Source organism: Talpa occidentalis, unplaced genomic scaffold (genome assembly GCF_014898055.3).
Source record: "Talpa occidentalis isolate TD23 unplaced genomic scaffold, MPIMG_talOcc4v2.1 talOcc4.11, whole genome shotgun sequence".
Lineage (NCBI taxonomy): Eukaryota > Metazoa > Chordata > Mammalia > Eulipotyphla > Talpidae > Talpa > Talpa occidentalis.
Window position 1 is genome coordinate 2,621,010 of NW_023601104.1, and position 19,946 is coordinate 2,640,955.

General features: G+C 44.9%; 1 protein-coding gene across 1 annotated transcript; it reads left to right on the forward strand.

Annotated features, from left to right (window-relative positions):
* The first annotated feature begins 3,582 nt into the window (after positions 1 to 3,582).
* LOC119238412 (cytochrome c oxidase subunit 5A, mitochondrial) lies at positions 3,583 to 16,905 on the forward strand. The gene is made up of 5 exons (XM_037502091.1): positions 3,583 to 3,741; positions 9,450 to 9,566; positions 11,423 to 11,544; positions 13,996 to 14,118; positions 16,746 to 16,905. Exons 1-4 carry the CDS (start codon positions 3,642 to 3,644, stop codon positions 14,107 to 14,109), a joined length of 453 nt encoding a protein of 150 aa, XP_037357988.1. The 5' UTR covers positions 3,583 to 3,641; the 3' UTR covers positions 14,110 to 14,118; positions 16,746 to 16,905.
* The last annotated feature ends 3,041 nt before the right edge of the window (positions 16,906 to 19,946 follow it).

Consider the following 19,946-nt stretch of genomic DNA (forward strand, 5'->3'; position numbering starts at 1 on the left):
AATGACACAGGCTGTGGTGGAGCAGTTCAGCAGTTCCTCAGAAAGTTAAATACAGTTACTATATGACCCATGTAAGTCCTGCATGGAGGGAGGATGCCATGTGGGTAGCTCCCTGGCTGGGGATTGAACTTGTGCTGCAGTGGCTGCGAATAGCTCTACAGTGCTTAACCTCTACAGTGCTTAAGCTCTACAGTCTTAACCTCTTGCACCACAAGGGAGACCCCTGAACTGTGCACTTTTAAAGGGTAAATATGGTATGTGAGTTATAGCTTAATATAAATTATATCCCTTAATGATTTTGGATCATAAAAGTAACAGCTTAAGAAATTACATAATAGTAAATAATATAATAAATATTATAATAATATTTTTATATAATATATGTATTTATTGTATTTACTATAATTTGTTATAATATCTAATTTATTATATTGTATAGGATATATCTATATAATATATACATGTGCTATATGTATATATTATGCATATAGTATACATATAATATATGTATATATTATATATTTGTGTGATATATATTTATTATATATTATTATATATAATAAACTATATAATGAATAAATATAAATAATTAAGAGTACCTTTAAGGCCCTCTTACCCTTAGTCAATGGTGGCACCACAGGATCCCTTTGATGGCTGCTTCTTCCTGCCACTCCCTGTCCCTGATTCCCAGGTGCTATGTTTGTCCATCTCCATCCCTTGTCCCCTACCTCGCAACTGCCCTGCCCTGGGACCAGACTTCTATAATTTTACAACAGAAAAATATTTTCTCCAAAGAGTAACCGTTACCATTTGGTGAGAACTCCCTTCCTGTGCACCAGCCAGGACAGAGTGTTTTACTGCATTGTCATATGTAACCTTCCCAATAACCCATCCGTTAGGGTCCATTATTGTCATTCCCATTGTACAGATGCTAACACTGGTTGGAGTCACCTGCTAAAGGCATAGGACAGAGCTATAATTCAACAGCGGCAAGGAAGTGTTTCTTTCAGATGCCTTCTCTTGTCATCTCCATTTTCAAAGCACTCAAGTCATGAGATCCCTGTCACTGGAGGTTTCTGAGGAAACAGAAGCAAAATAGAATCAGTCTGACAATGGCCTCAGGCTCCTTCCAGCCTTAAAATGGCAGGATTCATTTTTTTCCCAAGGCATGCTTCAGTCCCACCAGAGAACATAAGAACCTTTCTTGAATGTGAACTTCCTTTTACTAGAAATTCACATGATGAAAAATCGTCTTTGTCCCTACAAATTCCTCAAAAACCTTCCCCTTCCCCGAGGCACACATCAAAGGGAAGGCCTCATCACAGTTCCTCTGGGATGAATGCTCTGGGCTGCAGCAGGAAGCTGACTGTCTAGTTAACTGGAGATGAAGACATCATTGAGGTATCGGAAGTCCAGCTGCTGCTTCTTCAGGAGTCCAGCTGCTGCTTTCAGGGCAGGAGATGGTAGGAAAAGACAAAAGAGCCTGATGACCTCGAGCAAGAGGCAGCGTGTCTGGTCTGAACCTATCCAGGAAGAATCACCCACCAGAAGCAGCAAAATAGACTGGCGAGTAGGAGCACAACTAGAGGCAAACTTGCAAATAAGCAGAGACCCTCTCACCCCAGTCACATGGCAGGTTAAGTCTCAGCACTCTGAAGGTATCAGCAGGCACTGCAGCACAGGTTTGATCCCCAGCCAATGGAGATGACCCATATGGCGCAGCAGACATCTCCTGTGTGGCCGCTGCTCCCCTCAGCAGTATATTTCAGTAGATCTGCCTGTTCTGCTCCCCACTCTGTCTCTGGTAAATCCTCTCACCACCCCCACCTCTAGCTTACACCCCAGCTCTTGTATATATAAATAAATAAATCTAAAAAAATTAAAACACAGTAACTCAACTACACAATATCAGTCACTATAGGCAAAGTGGAGAGACTGACAGCAGAGATACCAGTCAGGATTTAGTTGCCATATAGTACCCCAATTTCCTCATATGGAAGTGCTCAACTCATCCTGTGCTTCCAGCTCTTGGAGATACTCATTGAACTCAAGGAGGTGAGGTCAAAGCTTCCTGGGATGTCCTTTCATTAGGTTGATGGGCGATGAGGGCAGGTGCTTTGAAAAGAAAGTTGGGGTTTTTTGTTTTATTTTTATCCTTTACCCAACCAGTTCATAACCCCTAAAGCTACACTGCTAGGGAGAAAAAAGAAGGGCAGATGCTGACGTGCAGTGTACATCTTTTCTGTCCTTGGTGAGTCAGGGTTAGAGAATAAGGAATACCTAAGACAAAGAGACTGTCACCTTAACTCCCGGTGGCAGCGACATTCAGTCATGGAGCTCAAAGGAGCTCAAAGGAGCTCAAACTCCAGGAGCTCAAAGGCAGGACAATCAGTGAAGTCAGATTGGGGCCTCCCTTGTGGCACAGGCGGTTGAGAGCCGCACTGTGAAGCTGTCCTGCAGCCTCTGCAGCGCGGGTTGGAACAGGCAGGGGAGGGTCCCACATGGCTCAGCAGACCTCTCCTGTCTTGCCCCCTGCTCCCCTCAGCAGTGTATTTCATCAGTCTGCCTGTTCTGTTCCCCGCTCTGGCTCTGGTGGATCCTCTCACTCTCCCGTGCTTCTGGCCTGTACCCCGGTTCTTGTATAAATAAATAAATCTTTAAAAAAAAAAAAAAACAACCAGAAACTTTTCAGGGCCTCCCTGGTGGCACAAGGAGTTGCGCACCGCACTATGAAGCAATCCCAGGCCTCTGGAGCATGGGTTTGATCCCCGATCCCTGGCAGGCCAGGGAGCTACCCACATGGCGCAGCAGACCTCTCCTGCCGCGCCCGCTGCTCCCCTCAGCAGTGTACTTCGTCAGTCTGCCTGTTCTGTTCCCAGCTCTGTCTCTGGTGAAACCTCTCACCCCCCACACTCTGGCCCCTCCTCATCTCTGGCCTGCACCCCAGCTCCTGTATGCATATATAAATAAATCTTTAAAAAAGGAACCTTTCCACTTAAGCCCATTTGAGACGGCCTGACTGGGCACCTTCCTGTGAGGACTGGGCGTGGGCAGCAAGAAATACCCACCTAAGTCCTGGGGATTTGGCAGAAAAGGTCTCTATTGCCTACAGCATCTGCTCAACCTCTTTATCTGTAAGGTGAAGTCCTTAGACTCATTTTGTTAATGCTCGTGCGGGTGTGTGCTCTGCAGAGCGTTACCACAGCCTCTCCCGCGCAAGCAGTTTTCCCCACGCGTTTTTATTTTAGGCTCAAACGGCAGAAAGGGGGCAAGCAAAAGTGTTTTGGTTGTATTTTGTCTTTATTACTGCAATCCTTCCCTTTCGGCGACGATGGAGTCGCCTCCTGAGCGGGCTTGTGCCCACACGCAACCGGCCTGACCCTCGCGCCCTCCGCGCACTGGCCGCCGCCTCTTGGGACGCGTGCGCGGGCGGCGCTCGGCGGGGCACGGCGTGTCCTCAGCGAGCCGCCGTAGACGCCCGCGCGAAGCCCCTTCCGCCCGGACGCGGGCGCCGCAGGGGGCGGGCCCTCAAGCCCCGCCCCCGTGCGGCGGCGCGTAGGCCCCGCCCCCGCGAGCCCGTTGCTGCCGGCGAGCGCACCCCGGCGCCTCTGCACCTCAGCCCGCGAGCCGCCATCGCCGTCATGCTCGGCGCTGCTCTCCGCCGCTGCGCCGCCGCCGCCGCCGCCCGGGCCGGCCCTGGAGGCCTCCGGCTCGCCGCGCCGGCCCCCGGCCCCGCCGCCGGTAAGGCCCCCGCCTGCCGCGGCCCGCGCCCGCGCGTCCTTGCGGTGACCTGGGCGCCGCCGCACTCGAGGGCAGGCTCGCCCGCGGCCTACCCGGGGCCGCCGGCCGTCCCGCCCGGCCTCGGCTCGCGGGGGCGCGGCTCCCGGGCCCCGGCGGCTTCCTGGCGGGCCGCGCGGGCGGGAGGTGTGGGCCGGCCTGGGGCCCCCGGGGGGCAGCCCGCCTCCCGCGCCGCCGCCCCCGGCCCCGGGCCGCGACCCCGCGCCGACCCCGCGGCCGCCTCACGCGAGCGGCCGCCCCGGCCCGCGGCGAAGGTGACATTGACGCGCCCGCGCCGCCGCCCTCTGGCTCCGGGAGCCACCTGCTCCAGGGGAGCGGCCCGCGCCCTGTGCCCCCGGCCGCTGCCCCCGCGGCCCGTCCTCCAGGCCCGGCCGGGCGGCGTGCGGGGCCCGGGCCCCGGGGGCAGGAGTGTGGCCGCCCGAGGGCCGGGCGCCGCGGGCTCGGCTCAGGCACGTCCGGGGACGCTCGCTTGGCCCCGGCCCCGCGCCCGCCCGCCGGGCTGAGATGCGCCGCCGGCCTCGTCTGCGCTCTGGAGACTTTGGCCTGGCGCCGGACGCTGGCGCTGTACCTGCTCTTTGCGCCTTATTGGTAGGAAATGCTGCTTCGTGCGGTTTCGCCCCCAGGCGTCTGTGCTTTAGCCTGAGCTTGGAAACTCAGAACTAGTCGGGTGGTGTTCCTGGCTGTTTTGAGCCAGGAACCCTAGACCTTTCAGCACTCAAGGCTGTGTTTCCTTTCATTCCCTTTAGACTTCACCTTCCGTCTCTTAGAGCGGTGAGCCTGGGTGCCCTTCAGAGCCCACGACGTCTCATTCTGGGGAAGAGGGAAGGAGGCCCTTCTTGGAAACTGACTCCTTTACCAGCGTGTAGCTCTTTTCTGTGCCTTTTAGCCATAGTTATTTTTGATCCGACCTGATGTTTGTCAAATTTTATGTTTTTCTGTTTTGTTTCCTTATCTAAGTGCTAAGATAGCAAATACTAATTTACTCTTTTCATATATTCACATTTCTGACCTGTTCAAAAGAAGGGCTGCATTTTGTGATAGGTTGGCGCAGTGGCAGAGGTTTTGACAAATTGTAGCTTATAAGGGGGTTCCTTAATTTCTTTAAACATGGTGGTTTCTCTTCTAGATGTTCTGTTCCCCTTGAGCTTAAGTCCTAAAAAGCCTGACTTTAGATTTCTGGCCTGTAGACCTAAAGGTTTCCACAAGGCGGCGCAGTATTGTCTACAATTGTGTCAGCTATTTTCTAGCACTGTGACCTTGGACATGTTAACCTTAAGACTCATATACCTCATTCTCTAAAAGCAGCATAATACTTGGTAGTTGCGAGGTTTAAGTGAGATAATGTAACCTTTAGCACCTTGCCTGGCACAAATGTTTAATACGTATTTGCTTTATTACAGGCATTTCATTTTTGCATTTTATAATTTGGGGTTGTTTCCTGTACCAGGCTGAGGGGATTATGCAATCAGAGGGATTACGGTTCTAGGATGAGGCTATCCAAGGTCAAATGCGGATGTACTTGAAATAGAGCTCTGGGGGGTTTAGCTTGAGAGGACTCCCGTTGGTTCCAGGAAGCAGCAACCTAATTCCACCTTTGGTTCAGTCTCCAACCTGAAACAGAATTGTTTTCCAATAGATTCTGAATTAGATAATTAAAACCTTTACAATAATGGTTAAGATTCTCCAGTCAACCTTTAAAACCTACACAATCCTAACTCCTACATTCTTCCCTAGATATCTGGGGAAGGGTAGGAGGAGTTTCCTCTTTTCCTTTCTTGTGCTGGGCTGAATTTAATAGCACTTTTTAGTACCTTCCCACCTTTTCTGCATCACTCCACATTTCTAGATTTCCAATCTTTGGGCCCCACGGTTCATGGCTGAATCATGCATCTTACTAATTGCTTTTGAGCTTGTTGTGAGCCCTCAACATCATTTATTTTTTCCCCTTAATTTTAGAATTACCACCACCACTTTGTACATTTTCTGAACTGATTAGTTAGTAAGTGAAAAGCTATCTGGCTTAATTTAAACCAGAGGGATTAATAAACCCCTTAAAATGTTTCCCAAAAAAGACCCCTCCCCCCCTTTTTTTAACATTCCCATAAAGCAGTGTTAGAAATTTTTTTTTTACATTGAGGCTGTAGAAATGTTCTGGTTTGTTTGGTTGGTTTTTTTTTTTTTTTTTTTTTTTTTTTTTTTTTTTTTTTACTGCTGCTTCCCTTTTCCTTCTCTGGAACCTTCAGGTTGTATAAAAGCACTGAGTAATTTTTTCTGACTTAGTTTGCCTTACAAGTCTCAAATCTAGGTGGAAATGCTGTATGTACTTAAGTAGGGTGGGTGTGGGAGAAAGAATACTATATACCTAAAAATCAAAATGTTCAGCATATTGGGGGCATGTCCATAACTAGGAGATTAGATCCTGCTCTACCTAATACAGGGCAGGGAGAGGGACATCCCAGAGCCCCCAAACTTGCCTGCTCTAAATAGGTTTTGCCATCTGCCCCATCAACACAATACTTTAATACCACGAGGGAACAATACAGAAAAGACAAAGAATATAGTTTCTAAATCAAGCACCCAAAGTTACCCGTCCCTTCTGGGTAAAAGTCCACCCAAACGGGATTGGCCCAGAGCAAGGCCTGAAAGCCTGCCCCAAGTCTAAAGCACCTTCCAGTGGGGACGCACAGAAAAGGGTCAGAAACAACCAGACAAGTCTGGGAGGAAAAGAGCAAAATCAAAATCAAGAGAAAAGCTGCTATTGTTAACCTCTTCACAGTCTCTCACCCACATCTGTGTCACCCAGTCCAGAACCAAAAGGCAAGCGCAGTTTCTTCTCGTGTCTCTCGGCTCCATGTGCCTCCTCCAGGTCTCCTTCTGACTCCATCCTGCTGCCTTCCCCAGTCTCCTCTGCTCCTTCCTGCTCAGCTCCACTCTCCTTTGGGTGGGGCAGGGAACTTGGAGGTTCCCCTTTTCCTGGGCACTACCTGTTATACACCCACTACTGGAATTAGAACTATAATTTAAACCACGTTGGAGATTCTGTTTTTGCCCTTGTGGAAGGGATGTGTGTTCCAAGTGCATGCTTGGTATTCTAAATAGTTATTTCAGAAGTTTTTTTTAGGACTTCCAAAAGGAAGGTGAACAGATCATTGAAGGTGATCCATTAATCTCCTTGGCTTGGATTTGCAGTTGCTGATAACCTTTTTCAGAGTTAGAAAACAAAACAAAGCTGCCATGCACCTAGTCAAATCAGCAGTGAACAAAAGGAATTAGTTACCTCAGTGGTAGGAAAAATCAACTTAATAATTACCTCTGGGAGGGAACACATATATCTCACCTTTTGGGGGGTAAATACAATACTTAGAAGTTGAGAAGTTGAACTATTGGGTGATACGGTAGGTGTGTTTAAATTGATAAGAAACTGCTAAACAGTCTTCCAAAGTGATTGTACCATTTCATTCACACTTGCGCTTTAATCAGCTGGGTATAGCTTCAGTTTTGGAAAAGGGTACCTTGTAAGTGTTTGGTAACAGTGGGTTAGAGGGTGGTTGTGATCTGTGCTTTCTGATATATTAATCCTTTGCACTCCGCTGTCCCCTCTCAGGGGACATTGCAATTTATTAGTGATTACAGGGAATTGAGGTTATTTCAACGCAACTTTTTGAGACATGCATGTTTCCCTGAAGTTTTATCTTGAAATGGCACAAGAAATTAAATCAAAATATCGTAAAATGGTTCGGAGTGCAAAGAGTTAAATGTGTGCACTCATTCTCTGAGAGCTAGTTTTGATTAAATGTTTGCACTTACCAAATGCATTTGGATCCAGGGAGCCATTTTTTCTTGTCATAGAAATTAAAGATTATCCAATTCCATTTATCTACCTGTCCCATTTCATTATGGGCTTGAATTGTGGAGATAATTCAGGTCCCTGGGGAAAACGGTATTTGTGCTGTGATTCTCTGAAAGTAATTGGAGGTATTTTGCTATAGATTCATGATAATTTAAACAAGAATCATTTTACTTGATGTAGAGGAGACAGTCTGTCTCCAGAACTGGCTTGTCATCTTCATCTTTTCTTTTTTTCTCCCCTCTTTCTCATCCCACTTAGTGCATTAATGATCCCTATAGAACTGTAGCCAAGGTTTCTAGACAGGTTTTGTTTTATTATTTACATTGTCTTTCAAAATAACTAGAAATGATACTAAGCTTTTCTAATTTCTATAACAGGAAATGTAATTTGAAGCTTTTATTTCTTCAAATACCTAGATAAAATTATAAATTATGATTTCCATAATTGAAGATCAGTTAAGGCATTTTTAGATAAGGATTATTTATAGCTACTATGTATTGCATATCTACAAGGTGCTAAGCCCTGTGCAAAGTGTTATCTGCCTTCATTTTTGATTGTCATAATCTGTTAAGGTAGTGGTATCGCTATTTTACAGGTAAAGAAAATAAAACTTGAGTTAATTTTCCCAGGGTAAGACAGTAGGAGAGTGAAGAGCCTAGAAGCATATAAACACTAGGGTCTGTTGCCTTGAAAAATCTAAAGATAAAATTTCTTCCTCCTGCCCCTACACAGATTGTTTAGAAATAATCTAAATTCCTAACTCTCAGTTTGACAGGCAGAAAGCAAAATTCAAAAGATTTTTTTACGTGGTACCACAAAGGGTATATTAATTGGGAGCTGAATGCTAAGTGTATCCTCTTTTCTTGACAATGTTGTATTAAAAAATTCACTTCTTAAATCTATAAAAGAGTGTTTTTTAATATAAGTAGAGGTCATATTGCTCCTTAGTGATTTATCGGAATTTCAGGTGAAAGAGGACACTAGTTGGATAAAACAACATTGCTGTGTCACAGTGTACAATTTATTTTGGAATATAATGGAGAACATAAGATTTAAAAAAAGTATCAAGAAAATATGTTGGGGGCCTCCCCGGTGGTGCAGCGGTTGAGCGCTGGGTTGCAAAGCTGCCCGCAGCCTGTGGTTCGATCCCCGGCTGCTCCTCCCCGGCCACCGGAGGAGGGTCCCGCATGGCGCGCAGACCTCTTCTGCCTGCTCTGCTCCCCACTCTGGCTCTGGTGAATTCTCTCACCCTCCCACGCTTCTGACTGTACCAGTGCTTGTATAAATAAATAAATAAATCTATCTTTTAAAAAAAACAAACCTTAAATGAGAAAAAAATCATGCCTAAAGATTTATTTATTTATTTATACAAGCACTGGGTACAGTCAGAAGCGTGGGAGGGCAAGAGAATTCACCAGAGCCAGAGCGGGGAGCAGAACAGGCAGAAGGACCGAAGTACACTGCTGAGGGGAGCAGCGGGCGGCAGGAGAGGTCTGCGCGCCATGTGGGACCCTCGCCGGCGGCTGGGGATCGAACCAACACTGCAGAGGCTGCGGGCAGCTTCACAGCCCAGTGCTCAACCACTGCGCCACTAGGGGAGGCCCTGTATAGTTGATTCTTAATGTGTTGAATGTATTTAATGCCACTGAGCTTATACACTTAAAATTGGTTAAGATGGGAAATTTTTGTTTTATGTATTTTTTACACAACGTGAAAAAGAAAAAACAAAACCTTAATGCAGTGACAGTATATGTCAGGTCCTACACTGTACACTGACGTTATTGCTCTTTCTCCCTTATAGCTGTCCAGTCAGTTCGCTGCTACGCCCATGGGTCACACGAGACAGATGAGGAGTTTGATGCTCGCTGGGTGACATACTTCAATAAGCCGGATATTGATGCTTGGGAATTGCGTAAAGGTAATTGGAACATAGGCATGTTTATCTATTTGGATACAGAAATATGAACTTCTTTATAGTCTTTACTTTTTGTGTAATGCAACCAGTTTGAAAACATGCCTTGTGTAAACTGTCAAGGAACTTATAGTTAGGAAAGTTCATCCCTTACATAGTCAGTGTTTCCTGTAAAGCACGCACAATTGATATTTTATTCCTTGCATAAAATGCAGACAAAATGAAAGATTGAGATGAACAAGAGGTAGCAGTTTTGTGCCTGCAGGTAGCCATTTGGTTCTCTCCCTTGGTGATGGTTTGGGTTCTTTGTTACTCATACTGTCGTGATTTGTCTTGCTCTGAGTAGACATCCAGTGTAAGTAAGCGGAACTTTTTTCCTGAATCTGTAGATAGGCACTTAACATTAATGATAACTGACTTAGTGGTTAGACTAGTAGATAACTAATTTAAGTGTAGGGCAGTTTATCTCAGATCAAGAATTCAGTGTCTTTGACTCTGGCTATATTCTAACATTGTCATCACTGGTGGCCTTTGTTTATTTAAAAATAAATAAAAGTGGGCCTCCCCTGGTGGTACAGCAGTTCCCTGGCCGCCGGCGAGGGTCCCACACACACAAAAATTAAAAAATAAAAAAAATAAAAGAAGCCTAAGTGCGTCTGACTTCTCTGCAGAAACATGACGACTCGATTTTGCTGCAACCCAGGAAGTTCTTATTAAATAATCTTTAGTAGAGGTAATGAAAAGAACAGCAGTTCAGCATTTCAAGTACAAGAATCTTCAATTTTGTGTTGTTGTGTAATTTTGTGCAGCACTGAAAGCAAGCATGCCAGTGGTCTTCTGGTTGGCTGTTTCTGAGGCCCTGCACACGTGTTTCTGCAGCAGCTCCTTAATGCCCTGTTTGGGCTCCATTAACTCTTCCTGAAGCTTCTCTCTCTGTTTTTAGTTTATTTTTTTATTCAAATCTATTTTAAGGCAATTGAAATAATGTCCATTGCACTGTTAAAAAGATGTTTGTTGAGAATGACTCTTGAAAAGAAGCCACCTAATTGTTAATGAAAGTAGTGTGCATTTAAGAAAACTCTTTGGGGGTCCTCCCTGTTGGTGCAAAGGGTTAAGTACCGCACTATGATGCAGTCCACAGCCTCTGCAGCACGGCCAGGGAGCAGCCCACATGGTGCAGCAGACCTCTCCTTTCCCTCCCGCTCCTCCCTTCTGTGTGTATTTCAGTCCGTCTGCCTGTTCTGTTCCCCACTCTGTCTCTGGTGAATCCTCTCACCCGCCTGCATCTCTGGCCTGTACCCTAGTTCTTGTATGCATAAATTAATTAATAAATGAATCTTTTTTTTTTTTTTTTTAAAGAACTCTTTGGTTTTTACTTCTTCGATATGCATGCATGGTTCTCCACTAATTCACTGTGAAAGATGTACTGTGATCTATCCTCTAGAATTTGTTGGAGGTAGATTCTCGAACTTTATATATCTATGCATACAAGAGCTGGGATGTAGGCAAGAGGTACAGGGATGAGAGGATTCACCAGGGACAGAATGGGAAGCAGAGCAGGCGATCTACTGAAATACACTGCTGAGGGGAGCAGCGGGTGAGACAGGAGAGGTCTGCTGCACCATGTGGGTCAGCTCTCTGGCCCGGGATTAAACTCTGTACTGCAGAGGCTATGGATAGATTCACAGTGCTGGGGCTTAAACCCTTGCGCCACCAGGTAGGCCCATTCTCGAACTTTATTGAGAAGAGTAGAGGGACTCAGATAAGGTCACATTATCTGTGGTTCAGTAAAAATACAACTAAATTGTAATTTGAGTGAGGCTGTTTCAGGTTGATATGACCCCCTCTTTTTAACTTAACAGGAATGAACACACTTGTTGGCTATGATCTGGTTCCAGAACCCAAAATCATCGATGCTGCTTTGCGGGCCTGCAGACGGTTAAATGATTTTGCCAGTGCAGTTCGCATCCTAGAAGTCGTTAAGGTCAGTGAGGTGACAGCTGAAGTTGTTCTGCAAATGGCTGGGCTGTTGGTCAGGAATCAACATGTTATGTTTTTGAATTTATTAAAATACCTAAAATGAGTTCTATAGCTAGAGAAAATGTAAATTGCAAATACAATACTTCTGAAAGAAGTGTGGCAGGATTATCCCAGGCCTTAAAAATTGTGCTTGATACCCTTTTGTTCAATTCCATTTGAGAATTTATCTTAATTAAATAATTAAGACAGTACAAATGTCTAACTACAATTTTTCTTTGTGCTATTTTTCATAGGAAGTTAAATGTGGTTAGTGGTTTCTTAAGTTAGACCTTCTCAGAAGAGGTTATTATATGTCTATTAATGTGGTAGAAAATAACATTAAACATATTCACAATATATTAGCTAAAGAAAATTATGGAACATTTTTTGGTGTGAACACATTTTCACATTTTATTGATTTGCTATTCATTTATATAACTACCTAACTTTGGGAATACACATCTCAAAATATGCACTTGCGTCATCTACCAGAGCTCTAGTCCAGTATATTGTCACATCTCTCTCCTCCCTTCTCGCTCAGCTCCTCTGCTAACCGCTCTAATTTTCAGAGTTTGAGTTATTTTTGTTGTATTTTGCCAGTTTGTTTTCTTTGGTTATTTATATTCCACAAATGAGTGAGACCATTCAGTAATTGTGTGACCTCAGTTTTATCAAAAAGATAGATCAAGGGCCTCCCCGGTGGCGCAGCGGTTGAGCGCTGGGTTGCGAGGCTGCGCGCGGCCTCTGTGGCGCCGGTTCGATCCCCGGCTGCTCCCCGGCCACCGGAGGAGGGTCCCACATGGCGCGCGGACCTCTCCTGCCGCCCGCTGCTCCCCTCAGCAGTGTACTTCGGTCCTTCTGCCTGCTCTGCTCCCCGCTCTGGCTCTGGTGAATTCTCTCACCCTCCCGCGCTTCTGACTGTACCCAGTGCATGTATAAACAAAACAAACAAAGAAACCAGCAAAACAAATAAATAAAGCATGCCTCTATAAAAAAAAAAAAAATAAAATAATTAAAAAAAAAAAGATAGATCAAAATGTAGGAGGATATATACTTAATCTTCCTCTTGTTTCATTATAGTTTTATGTCTTTTCTTGTAATAAATATGTTGCTTTTTTTTTTTTTTTTTTTTTAAGATTTATTTATTTATTTTACAAGCACTGGGTACAGTCAGAAGTGCGGGAGGGTGAGAGAATTCACCAGAGCCAGAGCAGGGAGCAGAGCAGGCAGAAGGACCGAAGTACACTGCTGAGGGGAGCAGCGGGTGGCAGGAGAGGTCTGCGCGCCATGCGGGACCCTCCTCCGGTGGCCGGGGAGCAGCCGGGGATCGAACCAGTGCTGCAGAGGCTGCGGGCAGCTTCACAACCCAGCGCTCAACCGCTGCGCCACCAGGGGAGGCCCATAAATATGTTGCTTTTTAAGCAAAAATTTTATCATTAAAAAATATTCAGTTAGGCCAACGTAGAATTTGTTAAAGGGGGAAGAATAGCAGTTTATATTTTTTTAGTCCGTGTCTTTTTTTTTTTTTTTTAAATTTTTTTTTGTTTGTTTATTTATTTATTTATACAAGCATTGGTTACAGTCAGAAGCGCGGGAGGGTGAGAGAATTCACCAGAGTTAGAGCGGGGAGCAGAGCAGGCAGATGGACTGAAGTACACTGCTGAGGGGAGCAGCGGGCGGCAGGAGAGGTCTGCGCCCCATGTGGGACCCTCCTCCAGTGGCGGGGGAGCAGCCGGGGATCGAACCGGTGCTGCAGAGGCTGCGGCCAGCTTCGCAACCCAGCGCTCAACCGCTGCGCCACGGGGGAGGCCCTAGTCCGTGTCTTTTTAATATTTGGCCCTGAGGAATCTTACGCCAATATGGATATGATTACAGGTTCTGGCAAGCCTCATGAATCTTGCTCTGGGCATAAATGTTCTCTCAGAGTAGCTCTCCCTGAAGATATTCTGGTCTGCCGGGGTGGGGGGGGGGGAGTGTGACATTTCTCTGTCTACACTGGGTGAGATAATGAGGGGTTCTGTAGGCCATTCATTCAAGTCCAGCGGTTAATCCGGTTAGGGTCTTCAGTTGGAGGTAAATTAAAAGCTTTTCCTGTGTTAATTTAATGATTCGTGTTGCCTGCTGGGCATGTTTATCACCTTCCCGGGATTCTGTCATCACCATTTTATTCCCAGTAACTCAGAGCTTAAAAATGTTTTCCCTTGGTTTAGTCTCACTGTCTTAGATAGTCTCAAGGTATTTTAAAACCCAGCCTGGAACAGTTCTCTGTTGAACACCTGTACTAACTAGAAGTAGATGACTGATACCTTGTGCCGCCAGCCTCTGCGTATGCCTGAAACATTTTCAAGCTAGTTTTGTTAATAGACACAACACGACTTTTCAGAGAACTGAGCACAAATGTTTTCTTTTCAATTAGGACAAAGCAGGACCGCATAAGGAAATCTACCCCTATGTCATCCAGGAACTTAGACCAACTTTAAATGAACTAGGAATCTCCACTCCAGAGGAACTGGGCCTTGACAGAGTGTGAACCCCATGGGTAAGCGACGCAGCCCTGAATGAGGCAGGAAACACTCCAGGGAGGAGTGAGTGACATTTCATTGTTCTCAGAACAAAACCTTTTACTACCCTTGTTAGAGGATGTGATCTTAGAAATTTAGAGAGTACCAATTTTAGAGAGTACCAAATTTAGAGAGTTTAAGATTAGAATTGTTCTTTTACTTGCCTAGTATAAAGGCAAGTTAATGCCTCCTTCATTAAAAATCTTTATGAGGTAGTTTAAGCATAAAGAATAGCATAGTGGACCTCTCCGGTGGCGCAGCGGATTGAGCGCAACGCTGTGAAGCTGTCCGCAGACTCTGCAGTGAGGGTTGATCCCTGCCAGCCAGGGAGATAACCACATGGCACGGGCAGACCTCTACTGTCTCGCCCGCTGCTCCCCTCAGCAGTGTACTTTGGTCTGTCTACCCATTCTATTCCCTTTTCTGTCTCTGGTGAATTCTCTCACCCTTCCGTGCCTCTGGCCTGTACCCCAGTTCTTGTATAAATAAATCTTTAAAAAATAAAAATTTAAAAAAGAGAATAGCATAGAGAATACATGTAACTACACCCAGATTTTCAGGTATTATTTTGCCACATATTAGCTTTAGTTCCCTCCCACCCCATGAAATGACCGGTTTCACAGAATTGAAGATTTCTGTGTACCTTTTCCTAATTCTAACCCATTAGCCTCCCCTAGCCTAATGGTTATCCACTGTATACAAGGTATTCAGTATGCATGCTTTTTATACATTTTTTTAAATGTCTGTTTATTTTTATTTTTTAAAGATTTATTTATTTTTATGCATATAAGATCTGGGGTGTAGACCAGAGGTACAGAAGGTGAGAGAATTCACCAGAGACAGAGTGCGGAGCAGAACAGACAAACTGACTGAAATACTGCTGAGGGGAGCAGCAAGCGAGTCAGGAGAGGTCTGCTGCGCCATGTGGGTTGCTCCCTGGCCGGCCGGAGATCGAACTTGTGGTGCAGAGGCTGCGGACTGCTTCATAGTTGCAGTGTTTAACCCCTTGCGCCACCAGGGAGGCCCCAACATCTGTTTATTTTTAACAGCAGTGTTTTATTCAGTGCCTTTGTTTTTGTGTGGCAGAATTAAAAATGAATAGCCAAGTAAATATTCACTAATAATGAAAGCTCATTTGATATCTTATTCTCTATGAAAAGACAGATTGGGCAATAAAAGCAGCCCCAATTATGATGAGCAAAGTGCAGAAAATCCTTTGTAAAACAGGAAATATATAAGCAGTAATTCATTTTTATTTAATAAATACGTAGAGTGAATATAGCTTTTACTATGTACCAGGTATTATTTAAGTGTTCTATAAATATTAACTCATTTAATCCCCATAAATAAGTTACTATTGTTATAAGCATCCCCATTTTACTGATGAGGTAACAAGAGGCATCCTATCAAAGGCCATACAACTGATGGTGGAACCCACATTTGAACCCAAGCAGTCTGCCTCCAAAATCCATGGCTCTTACTACATTACATACTTTATACAGGCATTTTGGTACTGATGCACTTACTAAGGCCATGCTTGTATTTCGCAGAGGTATATAATGAGAGGCTTAGAGGAGTCGCTTCCTGAAAGTAAGAAGTTTCTTACTTCCTGAAAGAACTTTTAAAAACTTTTTAAAAGTTTTTCTATCTAAATTAAAAAACCTATACCTCTAACTTCAGATTGGAGTTGAACAGGAATATGAACTTAGTTTCCGTCAACTCATTCCTGGGTTTTAGACAAGGTGCTGGACCTCTGAGGAAATAAGCAGGTTACTAGCGGTAGTACACACACTACTGCCATCACATCCCTGGGGACGGAAAGTTCATCTTTGTAATATATGGTGCGTGCGTGTGTGTGTGCGTGTGTGCAAGATTCCTGTGAGTACTTCAAGGAAACTAGGTATTCAGAATAGAGGTTTTCCTAGTTATATTTTTGAAGCTCTTGTGTGGTTCATATTCTATAATGGACTTTTTTTTTTTTTTTTAAGATGTATTTATGTATACAAGAACTGGGGTACAGACCTGAGGTGCAGGAGGGTGAGAGGATTCACCAGAGACAGTGGGGAGCAGCACAGGCGGATTGACCGAAATACACTGCTGAGGGGAGCAGCTGGCGAGACAGGAGAGGTCTGCTGCGCCATGTGGGTAGCTCCCTGGCGCTTCCTGACCAGGATCAAACTTGTGCTGCATAGCTGCGGATTGCTTCATAGTGCTGACGCTTAACCCCTTGCACCACCTGGGAGGCCCCCCATAATGGACTCTTAAGAGGCTCTTTAAACACTTGGGCTACATTTTCACTTTATCAGTTATTTTTCCAAGGAACCCAGATCTTTGTTATATAGGATATATAGACTGTAGTATCATTATATTTCTCTAGAAATTATTTTTAAAAGGCAAGTACTTATTTTCTTTTAGAAGACTACCCCAGTACTTAACCAGGGGTATAAATAACAAAAAAGCCACAGACCCTGTAGCCATATAAGAGCAGAAAATGCCTTACAGAGCCAGTGATTGCTTTGGGCTGTTGCTCTAAAGAATCTTTTAGAAAAGATTTCTACCTTTTCATTATTATTTCATGGTTAAATCTTCATGTTTTCTCTTACAGATGGGCTTCCCAAGAACTTCATACTGCTACTTGATGTAAACAGTCACCTGGAAATGCTGAAGATAACATATTACCTTATTCAACACGTTTTCCTTTAGAGTTCCGAACCATGTAATGGTGATTTGAACTTTAATAAAAGGGAAATGTATTTGAAGTGAAACCAGGTATTGTTCCTTGTGTTTGCACCGCGAAGCGGAAGATGATCCGCTCCGCTGTCATGGTGTCCACGGTGTGGCTTTGTTGCCATTATAGGTGTGAGAACCTCTTTGATTATCTGGTAACCATCTGACATGAGAGTGAGCTACATAAGCATATTTGGGTGCTCTGGTTAATAATCATCTAATCACACAGTCTGGTTGTAAGGGATTGGTTATCTGTAGAAGCAGATCATCTTCCCTAAACAGGTGAAATAAAGTCTAAAATTGGCCATTGAGCTGGTCCTGAGGATGTGCTTTGGCGGCCAATCTCCCCAGATGAGTAGGGAAATCTTTTTTGTGTATGTGTGTGTGTGGGACCCTCGCCGGAGGCCAGGGAACAAACTGGCGCTGCAGAGGCTGCGGGCAGCCTCGCAGCCCAGCGCTCAACCGCTGCGCCACCAGGGGAGGCCCCGAGTAGGGAAATCTTACTGGTAAATTTCTTGCTCCCATCAAATGCTGTCTACGCTTCCCCTTCTCACACTCTCCTCTGCCCTCCCGTTAGTCAGACTGGGTTTACTGGGCTAGAGAAAATAGGTGTATCTTCTAGCTTGATGGTTCTGGCTCCATTAAATAAAGTAGACAATCAGTATTCACAGTTTAGAAAAGAGGATGTTTCCATAGATTGCTAGTGGTTGGGGCTTCTACCCTAACTGAAGTCTCTTTCTCGCTCTACTTTTCGTTTTCAAAAAAAAAAAAATCTGCTATGGAACATACATGATGGCTTTTACTGTAAATAAGATCTGAGGTTCACGATCATGGAATTAACTCATAACCCAAATATTTCAAACCAATTAATGGTTTGCCACATGTTTTATACCTAATAATACACACTTTTTTCCTCAACCATTTGAGAAAGTTGCAGACATGACACCTACATACATCTAAGAATAAGGACTTTCTCGTCCTATATATTAATACTGTCCCTATGCCACAATACTGTTAGTATGCTTCTAGAAGTTTGGCATAAAATTTTTCTGAAGAGGCCAGGCTGGTGGTATTGTAGAGTGTTCTGCAATTTATGTTTGGTTGTTAAAAATCCACTTAAGCAATTTTGGTGAGAATACTACGAAGATGATATGAAATTCCAGCTGTATTCCCTCAAGAGGATTACATCTGGGCCTCCCCGGTGGCGCAGCGGTTGAGCGCTGGGTTGCGAAGCTGCCCGCGGCCTCTGCGGCGCCGGTTCGATCCCCGGCTGCTCCCCGGCCACCGGAGGAGGATCCCACATGGTGCGCAGACCTCTCCTGCCGCCCGCTGCTCCCCTCAGCAGTGTACTTCAGCCCTTCTGCCTGCTCTGCTCCCCGCTCTGGCTCTGGTGAATTCTCTCACCCTCCTGCGCTTCTGACTGTACCCAGTGCATGTATAAACAAAACAAACAAATATAATAAATAAATAAATAAAAACATGCCTCTATAAAAAAAAAAAAAAAAAAAAGAGGATTACATCTACCCATCAGCTGATGGAAGGCAGCAAGATGTTAGCAATAAGGTAGGGAAACGGGCCTGGGATCAGACCTGTGTTCAAGTCCCAGCTTACTACAGCCAGAGGACTCTGGATAAGTTACCTTACCCTCTGTGCCCTTGGGTCCTCTCACCTGAAAATGGGAACTACTTTGCAAGATTATCATGAGAATGGAAGATTAGTAAGATTAGATCTTATAATCAATGTTGTGGCATTTAGGAAGATGGGATAAGCCTAGTATTCCTTCCGAAGTTCTGCTGGCTGCCACTGGTTTTTCCTGCTGTTCAACCAAATGCCAGGGAGCTTGTTGGCAGCACGAGTTCCATCTCACAGATTACAGCCACACTGCTCGCTCTGTCCATCTCTGCAGCAATTTCCTGTGTTGGGACAGTTGGTTCAAAAACAAGAGTGGTGGGGCTCTGTGCCAGGCGTGGCTCCCCATGCTGTAGGCTGGCCTTGGGACTAGCCCCTGCCCTTTTTAGTGTAAAAGTATTTTGTTAGAATAAATCTTATGCTCTGGAAGTGTTTTATGCATGTTGCTCTATGGAAACTTGAAGAGGATTAGTGTGCTAGGGCTGCCATAGCAGAACACCACAGACTGAGTAGCTTAAACAACAGAAATTTATTTTCTCATAGTTATGGGGGACAGAAGACCAAGATAGGTGTCAGCAGCATTGGTTTCTGGTGAGGCCTTTCTACCTGATTTGCAGACAGCTGTTTCTTTCCATGTTCTCACACAGCCTTTTTCTCTGGTGCCTCATCCTCTTGTTAAAAGGATACCAGTCCTGCTGGGTCTGGGTTCCAGCCTCATGAGTTCATTTAACCTCAATCACCTTAAAGAATCTGCCTCCAAATACAGTCACACTGGGCATTAGGGTTTCAACATTAGGAATTTGGGGAAGACAAGATTGAGTCCACAACAATAAAGAGACACCTGACTGAAAAAGAAGGCAGGTTTTGGAGGTAGATAAGGATTCAGTTGACCGCTACAATTTTGTGGCCTTATTCAAGTCAGTTAACCCTTGTGATGCTGTTTTCTTATGAAGTGGGCATGGTAATATATGAGGCTATCTTGAGGATTGGGGAAAATCTCATGCCTTGAGACAGTGGATATGAATTAATGGTACAAAGGTGGGGGGCTGAGAACCCAGGAGCCCAGAGAGACCTGTAGCTTCTTGGGCTCCGTCTATCATTTACCCATGTGAGTCGTGAATAATGAAAGAAGTCTAAGGCTAGATTCTGAAAGCTGGTGACATTGGGAAGGAGAGAGCCACAGAGGGAAGTAGCAGAATTAAAAAAGGCACAGTTCCATCCCTTTCTACGCCTATTCCCAGATACTTGCCTAAAGGAAGTACTGAATGAAATTCTCAACGATGATGAAAATCTGTCTCAGGACCAAGAAAGGGTGGGAGTTCCATGATCTGGATGGAGGATAAAGGGTGTGACTCCAATAGGGACAGAAAGGCCTGCAAGCCAGGGTAGGAGTCTCTGTTCCTGACAGCCAAGAGCCTCTTTTACATCCCCATTCCTTACCACCCCCACC

Excerpts from the sequence above, each read along its gene's own strand:
- LOC119238412 (XM_037502091.1), top strand. The coding sequence starts at position 3,642 with ATGCTCGGCGCTGCTCTCCGCCGCTGCGCCGCCGCCGCCGCCGCCCGG. Across the intron at positions 3,742-9,449 it reads GGCCCCCGGCCCCGCCGCCG|CTGTCCAGTCAGTTCGCTGC; the intron begins GTAAGGCCCCCG and ends TCTCCCTTATAG. Across the intron at positions 11,545-13,995 it reads GCATCCTAGAAGTCGTTAAG|GACAAAGCAGGACCGCATAA; the intron begins GTCAGTGAGGTG and ends CTTTTCAATTAG.